The sequence below is a fragment of the Schistocerca nitens genome, chromosome 9 (genome assembly GCF_023898315.1).
Source record: "Schistocerca nitens isolate TAMUIC-IGC-003100 chromosome 9, iqSchNite1.1, whole genome shotgun sequence".
Lineage (NCBI taxonomy): Eukaryota > Metazoa > Arthropoda > Insecta > Orthoptera > Acrididae > Schistocerca > Schistocerca nitens.
The window spans coordinates 515,168,463-515,188,612 of NC_064622.1; the positions used below are offsets into that span (position 1 = coordinate 515,168,463).

At 39.5% G+C, this 20,150-nt stretch overlaps 1 protein-coding gene across 1 annotated transcript in view; it reads left to right on the forward strand.

The window, feature by feature from the left end:
* Nucleotides 1-20,150, forward strand: part of LOC126204387 (nicastrin) — a 102,407-nt gene that overhangs the window by 53,405 nt on the left and 28,852 nt on the right. The window contains exons 6-7 of the mRNA XM_049938758.1: nucleotides 5,587-5,834; nucleotides 15,189-15,358. Of these exons, the coding sequence (XP_049794715.1) occupies nucleotides 5,587-5,834; nucleotides 15,189-15,358 (418 nt within the window). The remainder of the gene's footprint in view (nucleotides 1-5,586; nucleotides 5,835-15,188; nucleotides 15,359-20,150) is intronic.

The window sequence follows — 20,150 nt, forward strand, 5'->3', positions numbered from 1 at the left end:
GTAAAACTTTGTGTCACACTGGGACTCGAACCTGGAACCTTTCCATTTCGTGACCAAGTGCTTACCAATTGCACTGTCTGAGCACGACTTCTGACCCCCTCTCACAGCTTCCCTTCTCCCAAACATCACAGAAGCTCTTCTGCATATCTTCCATGACTGGAAGAAAGGATGTTGGGGAGAATTGGCTTAGCCACTGCCAGGGGAATGCTTCCAGAACAAATTTCCATTCTGTGGTGGACTGTGGTGTTTCTGAAACTTGAATGACCATTTAAAACTGTGTTTTGGACAGGGCCCCAAACCTGGGACCTTTTATTTTTCGTCGACAAGTGCTGTATCGGCTGAGTAGCTGTCTGTGAAAGGCAAAGTCCCAGGTTAGAGTTCCAGTGTGGCAAACAATTTTAATCTGCCAGGTAGTTTCAAACTGATGCATATGCCACTGCAGAGTGAAAATTCGGTCTAGATTCTTGTATTCTGTCTAAAGCATAATTTCTCAAGCCTTTCAGTGCCATGCTTTTTTTTTAAGGAGCCAATTGAGAACTGCCTTGCAACTTTACCAAAAATTGTAGCACTCTAACAATTAGGTTTAGTCATATCAAAAAGAAAATGTTCCTTAAAAAGCCATAAAATTGAGAGGCAGAATTGTTGGTGAGTTCTTACCATATGGAGAACTGTCAGTACTTTCTAATATACACTGTCTCCCCGATTTCCTCTTAGCATGTGGGTCTATTTAGTTACTGACAGCATTATGAATCTTAGCTCACATGGATGCTTTGTGATGACTGATGATGTTAGTACAAGAGCCCTTTAGAGCCACAGATGATGAACAGATCGGAAAAAAATATGAAGTGATAAAAGAAATTACGCAGTGCATCAAGGGGTAAGAATGTTTGTGATAGGTGATTGGAATTCAGTAGTAGGAAAACAAAGAGGAGGAAAAATATTAGGTGAACTTGAACTGCACATGAGAATGCTAAGGGCACAAAGCACAATTTAATCATTACCAACTCTAGGTTTGAGAACCGTGAAAGACAGTGTACGTAACAGCAGCACAGGTAAACCAGATGACAAAATGTAAATAATTTCCAGAAGCATATATGAACTTTAACCATAATTTTAGTTGTGAAATGCAGATTAAAGATGAATAAATTCCATGAAGGTAAGATCTTGAGGAGATGGGGAACTAAATAAATTGGACAATACCTGCATGTCTTTGGTAAATGCAAAGCCGTTGTTTCAAACGTGCCATAATATCAGCATTGTGATGTTGGCTACTGTTACAATGAATCTGGAGAAGATAAGATTTCCTCTGAATTATTATTATCATTGGGAGTATCAACAATGGCAATACTATTCCATATTGGTATGTGGAATAGCCCCCATGAACCATGGACCTTGCTGTTTTGGTGGGGAGGCTTGCATGCCTCAGTGATCCAGGTAGCTGTACAAAAGAGCAAACACAACAGAGAGGCCAGACAAACATGTGATTCCAGAAGAGGGGCAGCAACCTTTTCAGTACTTTAGGGCCAGCAGTCTGGATCTGATGTTGTAGCATCAACCAAATGGGCCTGTTGTGCTGGTACTGCAAACAGCTGAAAGCAACGGGAAACTACAGCCGTAATTTTTCCCAAGGGCATGCAGCCCCACTGTATGGTTAAATGATGATGGCATCCTCTTGGGTAAAATATTCCGGAGGTAAAATGTCCCCCATTCGGATCTCTGGCCAGGGACTATTCAGGAGGATGTTATCAGGAGAAACAAAACTGACAATCTACAAATTAGTGTGTGGAATGTCAGATCCTTTAATCAGGCAGGTAGTTTAGGAAAATTTAAAAACAGAAATGGATATGAGAAAGTTACATATAGTGGGAGTTAGTGAAGTTTGGTGGCAGGAGTAACAGGACTTCTGGTCAGGTCAGTACAGGGTTATAAATACAAAATCAAATAGGGGTAATTCAGGAGTAGGTTTAATAATGAATAAAAAATAGGAACACAGATATGCTAGTATTAACAGCATAGTGAATGCATTATTGTAACCAAAATAGTGTAGCGGCACTACTGTTTGGGATAGGAAAAGTCAGTTTTGTTGCAATATTTCTGTGCGTGCAAGTTACAGCCAGGCGCGTTCCTGTTTACAGTGAGGTATGCTCACAAGCAGTTGCGAAGTAAGATAGAGGCCACAGAGGTGTATAACTGCCAGAAAAAGTACACACAGCAGTTTGTACGGTGAAAGTCACAGGCAGAAGGGATGTAAGTTGCAGCAGTTACTCAGAGGTGAAGAGGCTTGCAGAGGATAGAGTAGCGTGGAGAGCTGTGTCAAACGAGTCTTCCGACTGAAGAGCACAACAGCAATGTGGAATACATGAGATAAGCAAAATATCATCAAACCTCAGAAGAGAATGTAATATTCCTGCACACATAAGGCAGGCACTGGCAAATCTGAATATTACTGAAACGTTACTTAACTAAGGCTTAGTTTCAAAACACTGACACAAAGTATATACTGAAAGATGGAATGACTAGTAGCAGCCAACCTTGTTGGGGATCATTAATTTTGGTTCCAGAGAAACATAGGAACAGCAACACCATCTCTTTTTAACAATGTTGACTGGAATACGCTATTTGAAATTCTGAAGTTACCAGGGATAAAATACAGAGTGTGAAAGATTGCCTACAACTTTTACTGGAGCCAGATTGCAGTTCTTCAAGTTGAAGGCCGTGAAATAAAAACAGTAGTTGAAATGGGTGGTGGTCTGTCTCAGATGATCAGCCAAACAGAATGGATTGTGCCTTTCAATGAGGCTATAAAGTGAATACCAGCAAAAATAAAACCGAGCAACGATATGTAATGGCTGTCCACCGACTTCAGGAGAATGCTGCTGCTGCTCCTCCTGCCACTGAGTCCCATTGAAAACCAATCCCATTGTTGTCCTGTTGGCTTCCATACCATACATGGTGCATGCACTGCCTGCCACAGTTGTTGCTCTTGATACTGGGCTTGTGGTCTCACCGCTAGTAGAACTCTGATACTGACAATATATTGCACTCGAAGACACTCTTCGAAAGAGTATTGTGTTTTGATATGAAGTAGTACAGGGTTCCACATCGTGGTAATAGTGAAACCTTTTCTTTATGAATCAAATTACCTGCCAATCTAATTTCAGTTGCCTCTTTATAAATGCTGGTCAAAAATCTAGAAGTACAAGCAACTATCAGAATCTTGTAAAATTTCATCACATGCTCCTTGATGAAACAGTCTTCTGTTATCTCCAATTTTTCACGCGCTCTGGTGGGGCCAGCCTGAGTATTCGAAGATAGTCTCCGAGTGTAATACATCACTGACTTCAGTGCCACTGGCCCAGTCTTGGGCACAGCAACTGTGGTGGGCAGTGCAAGCATTGTTTATTGTATGGAGGCCTATATAGGACAACTGTTTGCAGCCTTAGCATCAGTTTTCAGTGGAACTTGGCAGCAGCAACTGCTGTGTTCTCCCAAAGATCACAGAAATCGCTGAAATATCATGTTGTGTTGATTTTAGAATCCAGCAACAAACTCAAGAATTATTACACTGAGAAAGCCCATGAAGACACAAGAGACTATAAGGTTTTGAAATGTGGGGTTATAGAATTACATTGAAAGCTAGAGGGATAGAATAAGTACTTAATGAAGAAGCATTGCAACTGCTTGTGGATAAAAGAGCTTTGTGAAACAACTTTACTAAAAGGAGGAGCCCATTGACGTGATATACCACAAGGCATCGAGGAATCATCAGGTTTGTAATGTAAGTTTCTTTTGTGCAGTGTGGATGGGGGGAGGGGAAGGGGTAAAATGGTAGACAATATGAGGATGTGACTATAGTAAACACGTGCAGGTTGCAGTAGTTTCACAGAGATGAGGAGGCTTCCATAAGATAGTGTGGAGAGCTGCACCAAACTAGCCTTGAAATTGAAGACCACAAAACGAACTACAACAGTATGTACTATATAAGTACAAACAAATTTTTGAATGTAAAAGCATTAAATATGTCACAGTACTAAGTGAGGACAGAGTTTTAATGTTTCACCTTTATAAGTACTCACTTGAACATCTGTTGCTTAAATTGTGTATTTTAATAATAACCGCTTCATATATTGTAGAGGTTTAGCTTTCTAGTTTATAATGATGTCACAAATTGATAATTGTATGGAATAGAAAATCAAAACAAAGGTGAAATATGGACTCAGCGCCTCATCATCCCCAATCCCAAACAAGGAAAAATAAGAATTAAAGGAATATTAAGCTATTATCTTAAAACTGGTAATAAATTGCTGTTGATATAAACATGTTACCTACCATATACTTGAAACCTTAAATGTTTTCTTACCTTAACTTTTATATGTGTTTCCTTATGCTGCCACTTGGTGAGAAGATTTTTAAGCTATCCAGTTTCTCATCCCATCTAGTAAGTCTCCCATGATGTGGTGCACTGGGGGACTTTTCCATGTCTCTTCCCATTTCCTAAACCTCAGCAGTCCTTTTCCTTCATCGTCTTCCTTCCCCTTTTACCCCTGCAAGAAGAAGCAGCCACTTGTTCCAAAATCTTGCACATTTCCTTAACTCCTCTGTGCGTTTTCTCCAGCTGCCATTTGCTGAGCTAAATCTTTTATCTATACAATTATATTCTATATATAAAAAACAAAGATGCTTTAACTTACCAAACAAGAAAGATAGATGATAGAAATGTTGATAAAAATAAAAAACACACACAAATATTCAAGCTTTCGCAACCCATGGTCACTTCATCAGGAGAGAGGGAAGGAGAGGGAAAGACGAAAGGATGTGGGTTTTAAGGGAGAGGGTAAGGAGTCATTCCTATCCTGGGAGCGGAAAGACCTTAGAGGGAAAAAAGGACAGGCGCGCACCCCCCCCCCCCCCCATACACACACACACACACACACACACACACACACACACACACACACACCCGCATGTATACAGACACAGGCAGACATCTTTGTTTTTTATATATTTATTTTTCCCATGTGGAATGTTTCCCTCTATTATATTCATATCAATTATATTCTATTTTATATTCGGAAATACCCGCACGTGCTATGTGGATTTTGATGATCCTACTTAATAAATATGATCTAAATATACATTGAATTCCCATCATGTGAGTCACTATGTATCTATAGATTTACAAAAAATTTAAAAGCCTTGAGTTAGAAAAATGATAAGTACTTAGAACATCTAAGTACTAGAAATTAAGGTTCTGCTCTCCAGAAAATCACCCAAAGAGAATTAAAGTGAATGCTGGTTCTTACTGTAAAATTGTTACAAGGTTTCATACAACTTGTTAAATGATCCAACAAAACGTAAATTTCATTGTTTAGGTTGATGCTTCAACTAAATAAACTACTAAAAATGATCCATTTTTTCCATGAAGGAAAAAACCACATTCCTCAGTAAACTTTTTTCCCTTCAGAACAAAATTTATATAGGTGCTCAGGCAACCAATGTATACTTTGGCATTCACTGCAGTATATGTTTTGTTCAAAACAGTTGTAAAATGTATTCCAATTACCACATTGCTTTGCTTCTGTCTAGCGAGCACTGTTCTTTTCACACTGCTGCATGGTGAATCACACGACTACATCGGATCCCAGCGTCTCTTGTGGGATATGCTGCACGGACAGTTTCCACATCCTCCAAATGCTGGTATTGATGATCCTGTACACTTGCTGTACCCAAACCATCTAAAGCTCTTTGTTGAACTGAGCCAGCTTTCCAACAGGCAGCAACATCTCACTTTCCACCCAGCAAGCAGTGCAAATTACATCAGGGCTCATGCTCCAGTAAGTACATGTTCTTTTGTTATCTTGTTTAAAACTATGCAGTTTGTAATCACAGTTCGTATTGAAAATGCTCACTTTGAGAATAAAATAATTAAAAGCTGTCTGTGCACAGTATAACTATGGAATGTTACACAGGTAGGCCTTGAAAGAAAAAATAGGTAGGTACTAATTTGGAAGAGGATGGTCGTCAACAATCTGCCACCACCAGTGTGTTGTGCTACATGTCGGAGGAGTGGATGAGTGTTAAGATGAAATGTTTGATGTTGAACAACCTTTTAGTCACCTACAACATTAAAGCCATATTATCGTCGCTCAGTGATGGTGGGCTATTCCTGAGAGAACTTTTGATTCTTAGGGATCTCGTTGGACCAAAATAGAACTCAATAATTCCACTGAAAATGCTCCTGAAGAGGATCACTGACAAAAACGCTTGTGCATCTCTCTCTCTCTCTCTCTCTCTCTCTCTCACACACACACACACACACACACACAGAGAGAGAGAGAGAGAGAGAGAGAGAGAGAGAGAGAGAGAGAGAGAGAGACTTAGTAAGCTTGGGTAGGCAGTTCAACTGAGGAAACAATATATAAACAGTCAGTAAAATTAATAGAGCATACATCATATTCCAAACTGTGTTCATAGTAATGAGCAGGAGTGGACATTTGGGAAATATGAAATGTTTACCGCCACTTTCAAAATATTTCCTGTGACATCCAGTTTACATGCTGTTCTTTGTATTTCAGCTGTTAAATTTCTTCACACATGGCTACATCATTTTGATTAATCTAGTCTCAAAATTTTCGGTTTTCAAAGTAATCTTGGCATCAGAAAAAATGTTGTACAAACATCATAGTTCTCTTTCAAATTTAATTTCTTTTCCTTATCCTCTTGTTTGATTTGACACGGCCTACCATGAATTCCTCACCTGTGTCAACCTCTTCATCTCATAGTAGCACTTACAACCTACGTCCTCAATTATAAGTTGGATGTATTTCACACTCTGTCTTCCTGTACACTTTTTGCCCTCTATAGCTCCCTCTAGAACCATGGAAGTCATTCCCTAGTGTCTTAACAGGTGTCCTATAATCCTGTGCCTTCTCCTTGCCAGTGTTTTCCACATATTCCGTTCCTCTCCAATTCTGCGCCGAATCTCCTCATTCCTTACCTTATCAGGCCACCTAATTTTCAACATTTGTCTGTAGCACCACATCTCAAATGCTTCGGTTCTCTTCTGTTTCTGTTTTTCCCACAGTCCATGTTTCACTACCACACAACACTGTGCTCCAAACGTACATCCTCAGAAATTTCTTCCTCAAATTAAGGCCTTTGTTTCATACCAGGAGACCACTCTTAGCAGGAATGTCCTTTTTACCAGGGCTAGTCTGCTTTTAATGTCCTCCTTGCTCCATCCGTCATTGATTATTTTGTTGTCTAGGTAGCAGAATTCCTTAAATTCCTCTACATCGTGAACATCAATTCTGATGTGAAGTTTCTCACTGTTCTCATTTCTGCTACTTCTCATTATTTTCATCTTCCTTCGATTTACTGTCACTCTATATTCTGTACACATTAGACTGTTTATTTCATTCAGCAGATCACACAATTCCTGTTCACTTTCACACTGGATAGCAATGTCATCAGCAAATCATCTCACTGATATCCTTCCACATTGAATTTTGATCCCATTCCTGAACTTTTATTTTATTTCTATCATTGTTTTGTTGATGTACAGATTGAACAGTAAGAGTGAAAGACTGCAGCCCTTTCTTACACCCTTTTCAATCCAAGCACTTTGTTCTGGGTCATTCACTCTTATTGCTCGTTCTCGGCTCTTTCCCTATAGTTTATTCCTATTTTTCTCAGAATTTTGAACATCTTGCATCGTTTTACATTGTCGAACACTTTTTCCAGGTCGACTAATCCAATGAACGTGTCTTGATTTTTCTTTAGTCTTGCTTCCATTATCAACTGCAACATCAGAATTGGCTCCTTGTTGCTTATACCTTTTTTAAAGCCAAATTGATTGTCATTTAACACATTTGCAATTTTCTTTTCCATTCTTCTGTATATTATTCTTGTGAGTAACTTGGATGTATCAGTTGTGTGATAATTCTCGCATGTTTCAGCTCTTACAGTCTTCGGAATTGTGTGTATGATATTTTTCTGAAAGTCAGGTGGTATGTCCCCAGACTCATACAGTCTACACACCAATGTAAATAATCATTTTGTTACCACTTTCCTCAATGATTTTAGAAATTCTGAAGAAATGTTGTCTATTTCTTCTGCCTTATTTGATCTTCAGTCCTCCTCTCATAAATTCTGGTTCTAATGCTGGATCCCCTCTCTCTTCCAAATTGACTCCCGTTTCTTCGTCTATCAGATCGTACAAGTCTTCCCCCTCATAGAGGCCTCCAATGTACTCTATCCACCTATCCGCTCTCTCCTCTGCATTTAACAGGGAGTTCCTGTTGCACTCTTAATGTTACCAACCTTGCTTTTTGTGTTGCCGTAGGTTGTTTTAACTTTCCTGTATGATGTGTGTGTCCTTCTGACAATCATTTCTTTTTCGATTTCTCCACATTTTTCATGCAGCCATTTTACCTTAGCTTCCCTGCGCTTCCTGTTTATTTCGTTCCTGAGTGACTTGGATTTCTGTATTCCTGAATTTCCCTGAACATTTTTGTACTTCCTTCTTTCATCGACAAATGAAGTATTTTTCCTATTACCCGTGGTTTCTTCACAATTACCTCCTTTGTGTGTGTGTTTTTCTTTCCAACTTCTGAGATTGCCATTTTTAGAGATCTCCATTTCTCTTCAATTGTACTGTCTACTGACCTATCCCTCATTGCTGTATCTATAGCCTTAGCATAACTCATGATTCCTTAGTACTTCCATGCCCCATTTCTTTGCATATTGATTCTTCCTGACTAATCTCTTAAACTTCAGCCTACCTGTCGTCACTAGTAAATTGTGATCTGAGTCTATATCTGCTCCTGGGAATGCCTTACAATCTAGTATCTGACTTTGGAATCTCTGCCTTACCGTGATGTAATCTAACTGAAATCTTCCCATATCTCCCGTATATTGCCTCTTGTGATTCGTGGCCAGAGTATTCACTATTATTAGCTGAAATTTATTTCAGAACTCAGTTAGTCGTTCTCCTCTCTCATTCTGTGTTCGAGGCTCATATTCTCCTTCAACCTTTCCTTCTACTCTTTCCCCTAAAACTTCATTCCATTCCCCCATGACTATTGGTCTCTTCCACCAAATCAGTCAACCCCCATGACTATTAGATTTTCATCTCCCTTTACATATTTTATTACCCTTTCAACATCCTCATATACTTTCTCTGCCTCTTCATTTTCAGTTAGTGACATAGGCCTGTATACCTGAACTACCATTATTGGTGTTGGTTTGCTGTCAATTCTGATAAGAGCAACCCTATCACTGCACTGTTCACTGTAAGACACTCTCTGCCCTACCTTCGTATTAATAACTAATCCTACTTCCGTTATACCATTTTCTGCTGCTGTTGTTATTACCCTAACTCATATGACCATAAATCCGTGTCTTCTTTGCAGTTAACTTCACTGACCCCTACTATATTTAGATTTAGCCTTTGCATTTCCCTTTTCCAAATTTTCTAGTATCCTTACCACATTCAAACTTCTGACATTCCACACTCCAACTCGTAAAACATTATCCTTTTGTTGGTTATTCGTTCTTTCTCTCATGGTCACCTTTGCCTTGTTAGTCCCCTCCCGCAGATCTGAGTGGGGGACTATTCCGGAATCTTTTGCCAATGGAGAGATCATCATGACACTTTCCTCAGTTACAGATCACATGTTCTGTGGATACATATTATGTGTCTAATGCAGCAGTTTTCATTGTCTTCTGCATGCTCATGCCCTTGACCATTGCTGGTTGTTCTGCCCTTAGGGGCAGTTTCCCACCCCAAGGACAATAGAGTGCCCTGAATCCCCATCTGCTCCTCCGCCCTGTTTGACAAGGCCATTGGCTGACTGAGGGTGACTTCTTATGCCGAAAGTCTTTGATCACTAATGCTGATTATTAATCAAAATCTAAGCAGTGGCAGGTTTCAAACCTGATGATGTTTTGATTACTAATCAAAGATCCTACCCCTAGACCATGAGTGCATATACACATATATTATTTCAAGGTCAGTGTAGCCTATGAGACTTGGTGAAGTGAAAAAATTTTGTATCACCTCTTGCTCCCTGAGTGCATTAAAAACCACTCAACAGAGGGTCATATTCATAATAAAGCATCTGTTGCAATATGCAGACTAACAGCTATGCACAGTATGCCACGGACTCCTTGAACCTACCTGCAGTACATATATAAAAGCATAGTATACGTCACAGAAGGTAGTGAAGAGTGGATCACAAATGCTAGTGTACACAGCCGCAACACGCTGAGGAGGAACGAAATCTGAAGTGTGCCTCACCAACTGATAATCCTTAACAAAGGACCTCGGTACTCAGGTATTGAGTTACTTTGAAGTATGCATAAAAACCTGCATGATAGTATACATAACACTAACTTTTTAAAGAAACTCAAAGACTATCTGGTGGAAAAGGAATTTTAGTGTTAGAGAGTACCTATTAAATTCAGTTAGGATTTATTGTCATATATAATCAATTGTGATAGACTGTGTAATCAGAATGACTGCTCTTCACGAGGTAAGTGATAGTGTTCTCCATCTTTTACTTGTCCTGTGTTGCACACTCATCATTTACTGTGCATAATGTAATCCTGCTGGATCTAATAAAATTCACTTTGGTTCAGTTCAATCTCTCCAGTACTCCAAGGGGACCCTCTTTAACCTACAGCAAGTGTAGGAGGTGATACTCAGCAGGTTGCCAAAACATATGGGAATTTGGGGCAATGATTTGGCAGGCACAGCAAATGAGAGTGCCTGTTAGATACCAACAGTGGTAAAAGGTAATTTTCCCTTCATGCAGTGATCTCACTTTTGGGGAACAAAGCCATGCAGTGATGGAAGGAGGAGTGGTTGGGAGTGAAGGATAACAAACTGTAGTCGGTAAAGTCAACCACCTAACAGTGGGATACCTGCTTCCACTCATAAGTTTCTTTTCCTGTGATAGTACCCAGGAGGGTGCACTGTGCAGTGCTTATAATACACAGATCACTCTAAGCAGAATGTGCCTCCCCTCTTGACAAGATGACAGCAGCCAGTTGATTTGCTCTCTGTTAGCTGATGAAGTCATGAATGTGTTGCAAGTTTGAAGATTTTGAGGAATGTCTGACCTAGTTTTCAAATTATCCTACAAAAGATTTTAACTTGCTAACAAAGTGATTGGTCAGTCTTTCGAGGTTATAGGTTTAGTCTTAGCTTTGTCCTAGTCGTGAAATTACTAAGTGCAGATATATTACCTAACAGTGCCTCAAATGTTAAATTGTGACTGATTAAATGATTACAGCAAGTGGGATTTCAGGTAAACTGTGGGGAGGGGGGGGGGGGGGCAGGAGGAGGAGGTAAAGGGAGGTGCATCATGAGAGAAGTAGAGAAGGGGAAAACAGTAGTAGTGGTGTTGGCAGGCAGATAGAAGATGAGCATAGTGCTGGAGTGAGAGCACTTAAGGAGATAGGTAGGCGAAGGACAGGGACTAGCAGAGGTTGAAAACAAGCATGTTAGAGAAACAAAGGATATGTTGTTGGGGAGTTGCCACGTGTACACTTCAGAGAAGCTGATGTTGGTAGGAAGAATCCTGATAGTGCAGGCTGTGGAGCAGTTATCAAAGTGAAACATATCACGTTGGTTGGCATGTTGAGCAGCCGGGTGGTCCTGCTGTCTCTTGGTGACAGTTTGACAGTGGGGATTAATGGAAGAGATAGCTTGTTATACTGTGTTCATTGTAAGAATAAACCTGATGTAAATATTGTACTGTCTTCTTCCATGTGTGCTGGAATCTCATTGAATTTTGTTTCACATGGAGTGGAAGCCTTGCTGTCTCAGGTACAGTCGAATACGATAACAGGGATACCTTTTATGCTGTATGTTACGCACACATTGACTGAGCTTTACTGGTGTATTTAACCAGAACAGCAAGGCCAGCCAGGTTGTCCAGCTAACATGCAGTGATGTGAGCAGTCACAGTTAAGATATAAAAAGAGACATGCAGAGAAATAGTATAGCCTACCTTAAATTTCATTTAATTTGTAAAGAGACTGAAATAATATTCAGAAAATTTCCAGCAATACTGCACACTTCTTAGGGGGCCAGATGTAAAACGAAACACTCTCTCCTTGTTAGCTAACATTGTATTGTAATTGAAAACAAGAGTAATGAAAATTCCTGACTTAAACAAGCATAATTTTTCTGTGCAAGCATGTGTGACTCTCAAGTGTACTGCAGGATTACATCATATAGTTAAATATTGAGGATACTGAGTGTAGTAATTATAGTCTTGTCACCTGGTAATTCTGAATTACTTCCATATCAAAATCTGAGAAATATGTCTCCGTACTGGAACTGCCGCATGCCTTGTTGATAGTGAGTCAATCAACAGTGTACACTACATTTTATCCTCTTCTTTTATGATGTGCTGTTCTGTATCCTGTCAGCATTTGGCAGTCACATGTAACAAAGCTTCGTGCATTAGTTCCACTACGCTGGACAGCTTAACTTGGCTCCGAATCAGTTCTGTTGGTTTCATACAGCAGTGGTTCGGTGGCTATTGTAAAAATGCAGCTTTTGTACGGTGTGCTCAATGCCATGAAAATTATTGTTTCCTATGTTTCTGACTCTATGACACCATGTCTGTTACAAAACAGTGGATATAGTCCAAATAAAAAGTATCTGATTTTTCATTTTTGTTCTAAATATTTAATATGTCATGTGTTCTTAATTTAAACAATCTCAGATAATCAAGAATTTATATTTGCAATGGAAACTCTAATTTTGCATTCAGTATGTAATTAGAAACAAGAATAGAGTCGATTTTGGAAAAAAAGGAAGAAGATTAGGTACGTGTTAAGTAGCATATATTTGAAGAAGTTTATATTTAAAAGATGTGGGTATTCCAAATTGAATGAAAAAAGGAAAACCAAATTGAGATATGAACCAGTGACCCAGGGGCTATCCCAGATTATCATTGTGATCTTCTATAAGTTCAACTACACATAAAGTTTTCAAAAATGCCAAAAATTTTATAAATAACATACTCGAAAACTTCAAAACTGATTTTTATTTTTGTAAATTTGTTCAAAATGTTGAGAATAATCTGTTTCTCACCACTTTTTAATGATGATCCTGGTGTGTGTTTCATTACAGTGCAGCAAGCAGCATCAATTGTTTTCACCCTGCATATTAACAGCATGACAGCCACTGCACAAAAGTACAGATAAGGTGACTGTACACAATTTTAGAAGTATAATCTACATTGCTGCAGTATAATTAAGAAAAATGTTGCTGGCTGTTAACACATTAGAATATCTTAAAGTTTCATTTATTGTAGCATAGTAACAACACATCTGATGCATAAATAGGACCCACTTCCAAGTGTGTAACAGCACCAGTGTACATGTGCCATGGCTGCTGACCAATCATCACATTTGTGTTTGTTTACATCCGGTTTAGTCTTATAATGAATGAAGTGTATTTGTCATGCCCACATAGAAGGAGCCATGGTGATGGCAGCTTAGTTGGTAAATCACATGACGGCTTTCACAGGTGGTAAACTGACAACTAAGCTGCAACCACTGTGCCACTTTCTACATTGCCATGACAACTAACTAGCCTTTGATGGGGTAAGAGATGTCTGTGACTGGACTAGGGTAGGTGGTAGTGGGAGGATGTGTGTGACGGGTCTTGAATCTAGAAGTGTTGCAGGGAAATGAGTCACGAGGCAAGTGATTGGGAGTAAGGATGGAGTAGGGATGGGCTAGAATATTGTTTTAGTTCAGATAGTGATGGAACATGACTGTGAAACATGATGAGAGGTGATCAGAACCTTGGAAGAGAATGTGATTAAGTTGTTCCAGTCCTCATTGGTCATGAGTCATAGGAGGAGTGCTCCTTTATGGCTGGACATGGGGCTGTGGGAGATGGTAGGTGACTCAGGAGACAAAGCACGGGAGATCTATTTCTGGATGAGGTTGGGAGGGTAATTTTAGTCTGTGAAGACCTCGGTAATATCTTTGGCATATTTGGAGATGAACTGCTTGTCACTACAGATGAGATGACCGTGGGATTACGGAAGGGGAATGGGTGGCAGCTGTTGAAGTGGAGGTGTTGTTGGCAGTTGGTAGGTTTGATAATGCGGACAGAGAGAGTGCTGTAGCTATCCTGGTAGTTTGTTTGTTCGAAGAGGCCCAGGTGAAGCAAATCAGGGAGAAAGTGTTGAGATTATGGAGGAATGTGGGTGGGACATCCTCACCCTCGGCCCAGATCATGAAGATGTTATCAGCGAATCTGTACCAGGTGTTTCAGGGGATTCTGCTTAGTTAGGGAGGATTCTTCTAGATGGACCATGAATCAGTTGACATAGGATGGTGCCATATGTGTGCCAGTTGCTGTACACAGATTTGTTTATAGGTGATAAAAAGGAGAATGTAACAATTTTGTGAAAAGGAAAGTTGCTACTCACTGTATAGCAGAGATGCTGAGTTGCTGATAGGCACAACAGAAAGACTATCACAATATAAGCTTTTGGCCAGCAAGGCCTTTGTCGAAAATAGACGACAGACACACACCACACACAAGTCGTCTATTTTCGACAAAGGCCTTGTTGGCCAAAAGCTTATATTGTGAGTGTCTTTTTGTTGAGCCTGTCTGTGACTCAACATCTCCACTATATGGTGAGTAGCGACTTTCCTTTACATAATATTAATAAAAAGGAGAAGTAATTGTGGGTGAGGAAATAGTCGGTCATGGTGATCCAGGAGGAGGCTGTAGGTTTGGAGTCATTCGACATTGGGAAATGTAGTGTTCATTATTGACAAGGCCATGGGCATTGGGGTTGTTATGTGGAGGGAAATGCCATTAACAATGATGAGCTGGGTGATGGGTGGTAAAGGAGCAGTAATTGTGGAGAGTCGCTGGAAGAAAAAATATATCCTACACAATTTTCCTGAAAGCTTTTCCTGTGTGAATGTAAATTCTATCATAAGGTAAATTTTTCTTAAAACTTGATATTCACAATGTTGTTAGTGACCACACAGCTGAAATGTAAAAACGATAATAACCATCAAGTGAGCATTTTGGCTGAATAAGTGTGATGATGTTTCTTTTGCCAGCTTTCAATGTTCAATGTGTTAATTGCAGTTGTATACCCATGGATATTGAAAAGTAACAAAAATATTTAATCCAGGTGATGGACTTCATGGGCAACATGACGGAATTTGGACACAGCTATGGAATTACATTTACTAAGTCAACTACAGACACACTGCCACCTGCTTCTCTACAGACATTTCTTGTGCACGATAACAAACTACCTGGTGTGGTTATTGCTGATCACGAAGCTGGCTTTACGAATAGGTAAGTTATTGTGTAATTTTTTTTTCCCTCCAAAATTCCTCTTCTTGCGATTCAACTACTTATAAATATGGACCATACTCAATGGAAAGCACATTGGGGAAATACGTAAGTCCTGCCTCTAGTCAAGTTTGACGTGACGGTGAAACTTTCCGTGTCAAAGGAAATGGAGATCTCGGTTCAATACTCGACCTCTATAAAGTTTCCTCTGGACACCTCAACCTCAAGATGTGCTCTGTACTGACAGAGTGAACAGCTGTTGATATTGAACAGTAGTTAACGAGTGATATCTGGGCCACCTGCCATACTTGAGCTGTTTTTGGCTTACTCATGTCAGTCAACTTGTTTCCCTAGCTACTTATGGGAATAAAATACTTCTCTCTTCAGAAACTATTATAACTCCAAACAGTACGGACAGCCCACAGGAAGTTTCAATTCAAAAGAGACTTTCAAATAATAACAGTAATTTAGTCAGCCATAACTTAAAGATGCCTTCATACTTATCAAGATTAAAGAAATAATTTGAGATTGTATTACCATTTTACATGTATAAGGCCCTGCAGTGTATTGTTGGAAATCTAAAAACTTTGAAGTGGCTGAAGGATGGGACACTTTTGGTGCAAACAGTCACTTCTCATCAAGATGAATATTTTTTTTATTGCCAGATTGCATATTGAACTCTTAATAGTAATAGAACACCAAACTGTTCTTAGTTATACCCACTGGACTGTATCGTGATGGTTTGTTACTTAACAACATGGAGACCTAAAATAAAAATGGGCAACTGAACGAGTAACAAAGAGAGCATAGATGGGGAGACCAAGCAGGCAGCCATGTTCGTACTGACCATCAGTTCTCCGCCCTATGCCATTGTATAACATTCACATTTTGGGCAGAGCGGTTGGAGATATGTGTGTGAGGTGTGCTTGCTTGTGCGAATGAGTGTGCACTTTTGTTTTATCAAGACAGCTTTGGCCAAATCTTATTTGTAATGGTCTTTTCATTGTGCCTATCAGCAACTCAACATGACCTCTTATGATGAGTAGCAATCTGCCAACAGGCAGATGAGATGGAGAAGACAGATTGGCCCATATCTCAGCAGATACTGGTTTCCGGATGTATCATTATCGGAACTTGTCTTCTAGTTTTGACCAATATTACCTCCTGTAGGAAAATGTAACATTTTCTCGACATGCTGCGCTGCAGCCAACCAGTATGTGGAGACAGGACCACGTGCACAGCACCATCATTTTCAGGCAAACACAGAGTTTGGAGTCGAGGCTTTGCAACTTTTACTAGAGGGAAATAAAATCCAGGAGACCAAGGTTATGAGACAAGTGTTATATTCTCACACAAGCAGTCATATGTGCCTCAGAAACAGCGTACATTTGTCTCATCATTTGGGTCAGTGGCCAGTTCTGTGTTTCAGAAAATGAGTCCTGTGTGCAGACTTTGTGGCAACTGAATACGTGTACCTGAAAGAGCTCACATAATGGTGGATGCACTGTTAAATCAGTAATCCCTCAATACCAACAACAGATATTGCAGGTAAACATACACCACAGATCACAAGTTCATTACTTCAGACAGCCTGTGAACAAAAGAACACTGTGTCCCTAATAATGAAACCAGCACTATTACCATTGAAACTGAAACAGGTGCTAAAAAGTTTGATAAAAGAAAGAGTTTGAAGCCCTCAGATCTCACCACACTGATCCATTGTGACAAAGTGGTTAGTGATCTGTGGACAGATGACACCTATATCAAAGACTGTATGAGGAAACTAGTAAGGACCCCAAGCTGACCCTGGCCCTGGCCCTGGCCCTGGCCCTGTCTTTCCCCGAACCTCACCTTACTTGATATTATATAAGGGCAAACCTATACTAATCATAAGTCTACAAGTAAGTCTGTTGTGTCTGTCTGTCTGTCCGTCTGTTTGAAGGTGCTTCTCCAGAACTAATGAACAAATTTTCATAGGGTTTTCACAGGTAGCTTCAGCATAGCTTGGAGCACCATATAGGCTTTATTTCATCAAAAGCAGATCACAGAAAGAAAAAAAAATCGTAATTGAAAGTTTTATCCATACTGATGATTAAATGCAAAAGTAGTTCTGTCTGTCATGTTTCAGTGACTGACCTGCTGAACCTGTTTCAGTGAAGTTTGGTATAGAGATAGTTTGAATCCTGAGGAAAAACATAGGGTGCTTTAGAAAGTGTGTCGTACAAGATAATTATTGATTCAAAGAATATTACGTGAATTAGGGAAAATTATTTACTCTTTGGAAATGCTAATTACTCTTTGGAAATGCTAATTACTCTTTGGAAATGCTAATTACTCTTTGGAAATGCTAATTACTCTTTGGAAATGCTAATTACTCTTTGGAAAAGCTATTTACTCTTTGGAAAAGCTTCAGCTTAGGAGGGGTGGGGTGGGGATGGGGGTGAGGGGGGGTGAGGGAGGCACACATCACAAGCTGTGCTGACACGAACATGCAGACGTGTGGGGGCCACTGACGTTTCGGGTGCAACCACAATGAAGGGGTATCTGTTGAGAGACCAGGCAAATGTGTTGTTCTTGAAGAGGTGCCTTTTCGGTAGCTGCAGGGGCTACAGTCTGTATGATTGACTAATCTGGCCTTATAACATCAACCAAAACAACCTTGCTGTGCTGGTACTGTGAACGGCTGAAAGTGAGGGGAAACTACAGCCATAATTTTTCCCAAGGACATGCAGCTTTACTGTGTGGTTAAATGATGATGGTATCCTCTTGGGTAACGTATTCTGGAGGTGAAATAGTATCCCATTGGGATCTCTGGGTGGTGACTACTAAGGAGGATGTCATCAGGAGAAATAAAACTGGCATTTTACCAATCGGAGCATGGAATGTTGGATCCCTTAATCACATAGGTAAGTTGGAAAATTTAAAAAGGGAAATGGGTAGGTTGAAGTTGGGTTTGTTCGGATTTAGGGAAGTTCGGTGGCAGGAGGAACAGATCTTCTTCTCACGTGAATACGGGGTTATAAATACAAAATTGACTAGTTGTAATGCAGGAGTAGGTATAATAATGAATAAGAAAATAGGAATGTGGGTAAGCTACTATTAACAGCATAGCAAACACATTATTATAGCCTGAGAGAGACAAAGCCATCACCCATCACAGTAGTACAAGTTTATATGACAAATAGCTTGCAGATGATAAAGAGATTGAAGAAATCTGTGATGAGATAAAAGAAATTATTCAAATAGCTAAGGGAGGCAAAAATTTTTAGTCATCTGGGACTGAAAGTGAATAGTAGGAAGAAGAGGAAAAACTATAGCTGAATATGGACTAGGAGAAAGAAATGAAAGAGGAAACTGCCTGATAGAATTTTGCACAGAGCATAATTTAATCATAGCTCACATTTGGTTTAAGAATCATGAAACAAGGTTGTTTACATGGAAGGGACCTGCAGACTCCAGGAGATTTCAGATTGATTATGCAATGTAAGACAGAGATTTCAGAACCAGGTTTTAAATTGTAAGACATTTCCAGGGGCCAATGTGGACTCTGACCACAATTTATTGGATATGAACTGTAGATTAAAACTGCAGAAAGGTAGGAACTTAAGGGAATGGACCTGAAAAAAAAAAAAATAAAAAAATAAAAAAAAAAAAAAAAAAAAAAAACAGATAATCATCTTATGGTGTAGCAATTCTTATTATTTCCATGTATGCTAAGAAAATTGGATGAGGACTTCTGCCATATGCAAGACAACTTTGTAGTTTTGTTTTACCCAGACATGCTTCAGCACTTCATGTGCTGCCTTCAGTGGGTTAGTTTATTTACTTTCCATTACTGATGATTGCTAAAACACTGTGCAAGTTCAAAACTCACAGAGAATGCCTGCAAAATGACAAAAATGGTAGAAATCGGCATGTTGCCACACCAAAGGAGACAAACACAACAACATTAAAGCCATGACAAGTTGTAAATTGTGTTGCAGATTCACAGCTACCAACATAAACAATTAATAGCTTCATGTAAGAAAGAAAATAAAGTAACCCACTGAAAATGCACAAAAAGTGCTGAAACATGTCTAGATAAAAACAAAACTCCGAAGGTGTCTTGCATAAAGCAGAATTTCTCATCAAACTGAAAGAAACTGAGTTTTTTGAGAATTTCAGAGGGAGCATTAAGCAATAATTGACTAGAATATGGGAAAGAAATACAGTAGAAGATGGATGGGTAGCTTTGAGAGATGAAATAGTGGTGGCAGCAATCAAGCAGGTAAAACAGTAAGGGCTAGCAGAAATCCTTGGGTAACACATAAGATATTGAATTTAATTGATGAAATGAGGAAATACAAAAATGCAGTAAATGAAGCAGTGGAAGGGAATACAGATGTCCAAAAACTGAGATTGATAGGAAGTGCATATTGGTGAAGCAGGAATGGCTAGAGAACAAATTTAAGGATTTAGAAGCCTATATAACTAGGGGAAAAGTAGATGCCACCTACAGAAAAATTAGAGAGACCTTTGGAGAAAAGAGAACCACTTGTATGAATATCAAGAACTCAGATGGAAAACCAGCCCTAAGCAATAAGGGAAAGCAGAAAGGTGGAGTATATAGAGGTGTAGACAGGAGAGATGTACCTGAGGGCAATATTATAGCAATGGAAGAGGATGTAGGTGAAGATGAGTGAGATGGAAGGTATGATACTGTGAGAGGAATTTGACACAGCACTGAAAGACCTAAGTTGAAACAAGGCCCCCACGAGTAGATGACATTCTGTTAGAACTACTGATAGCCTTGTAA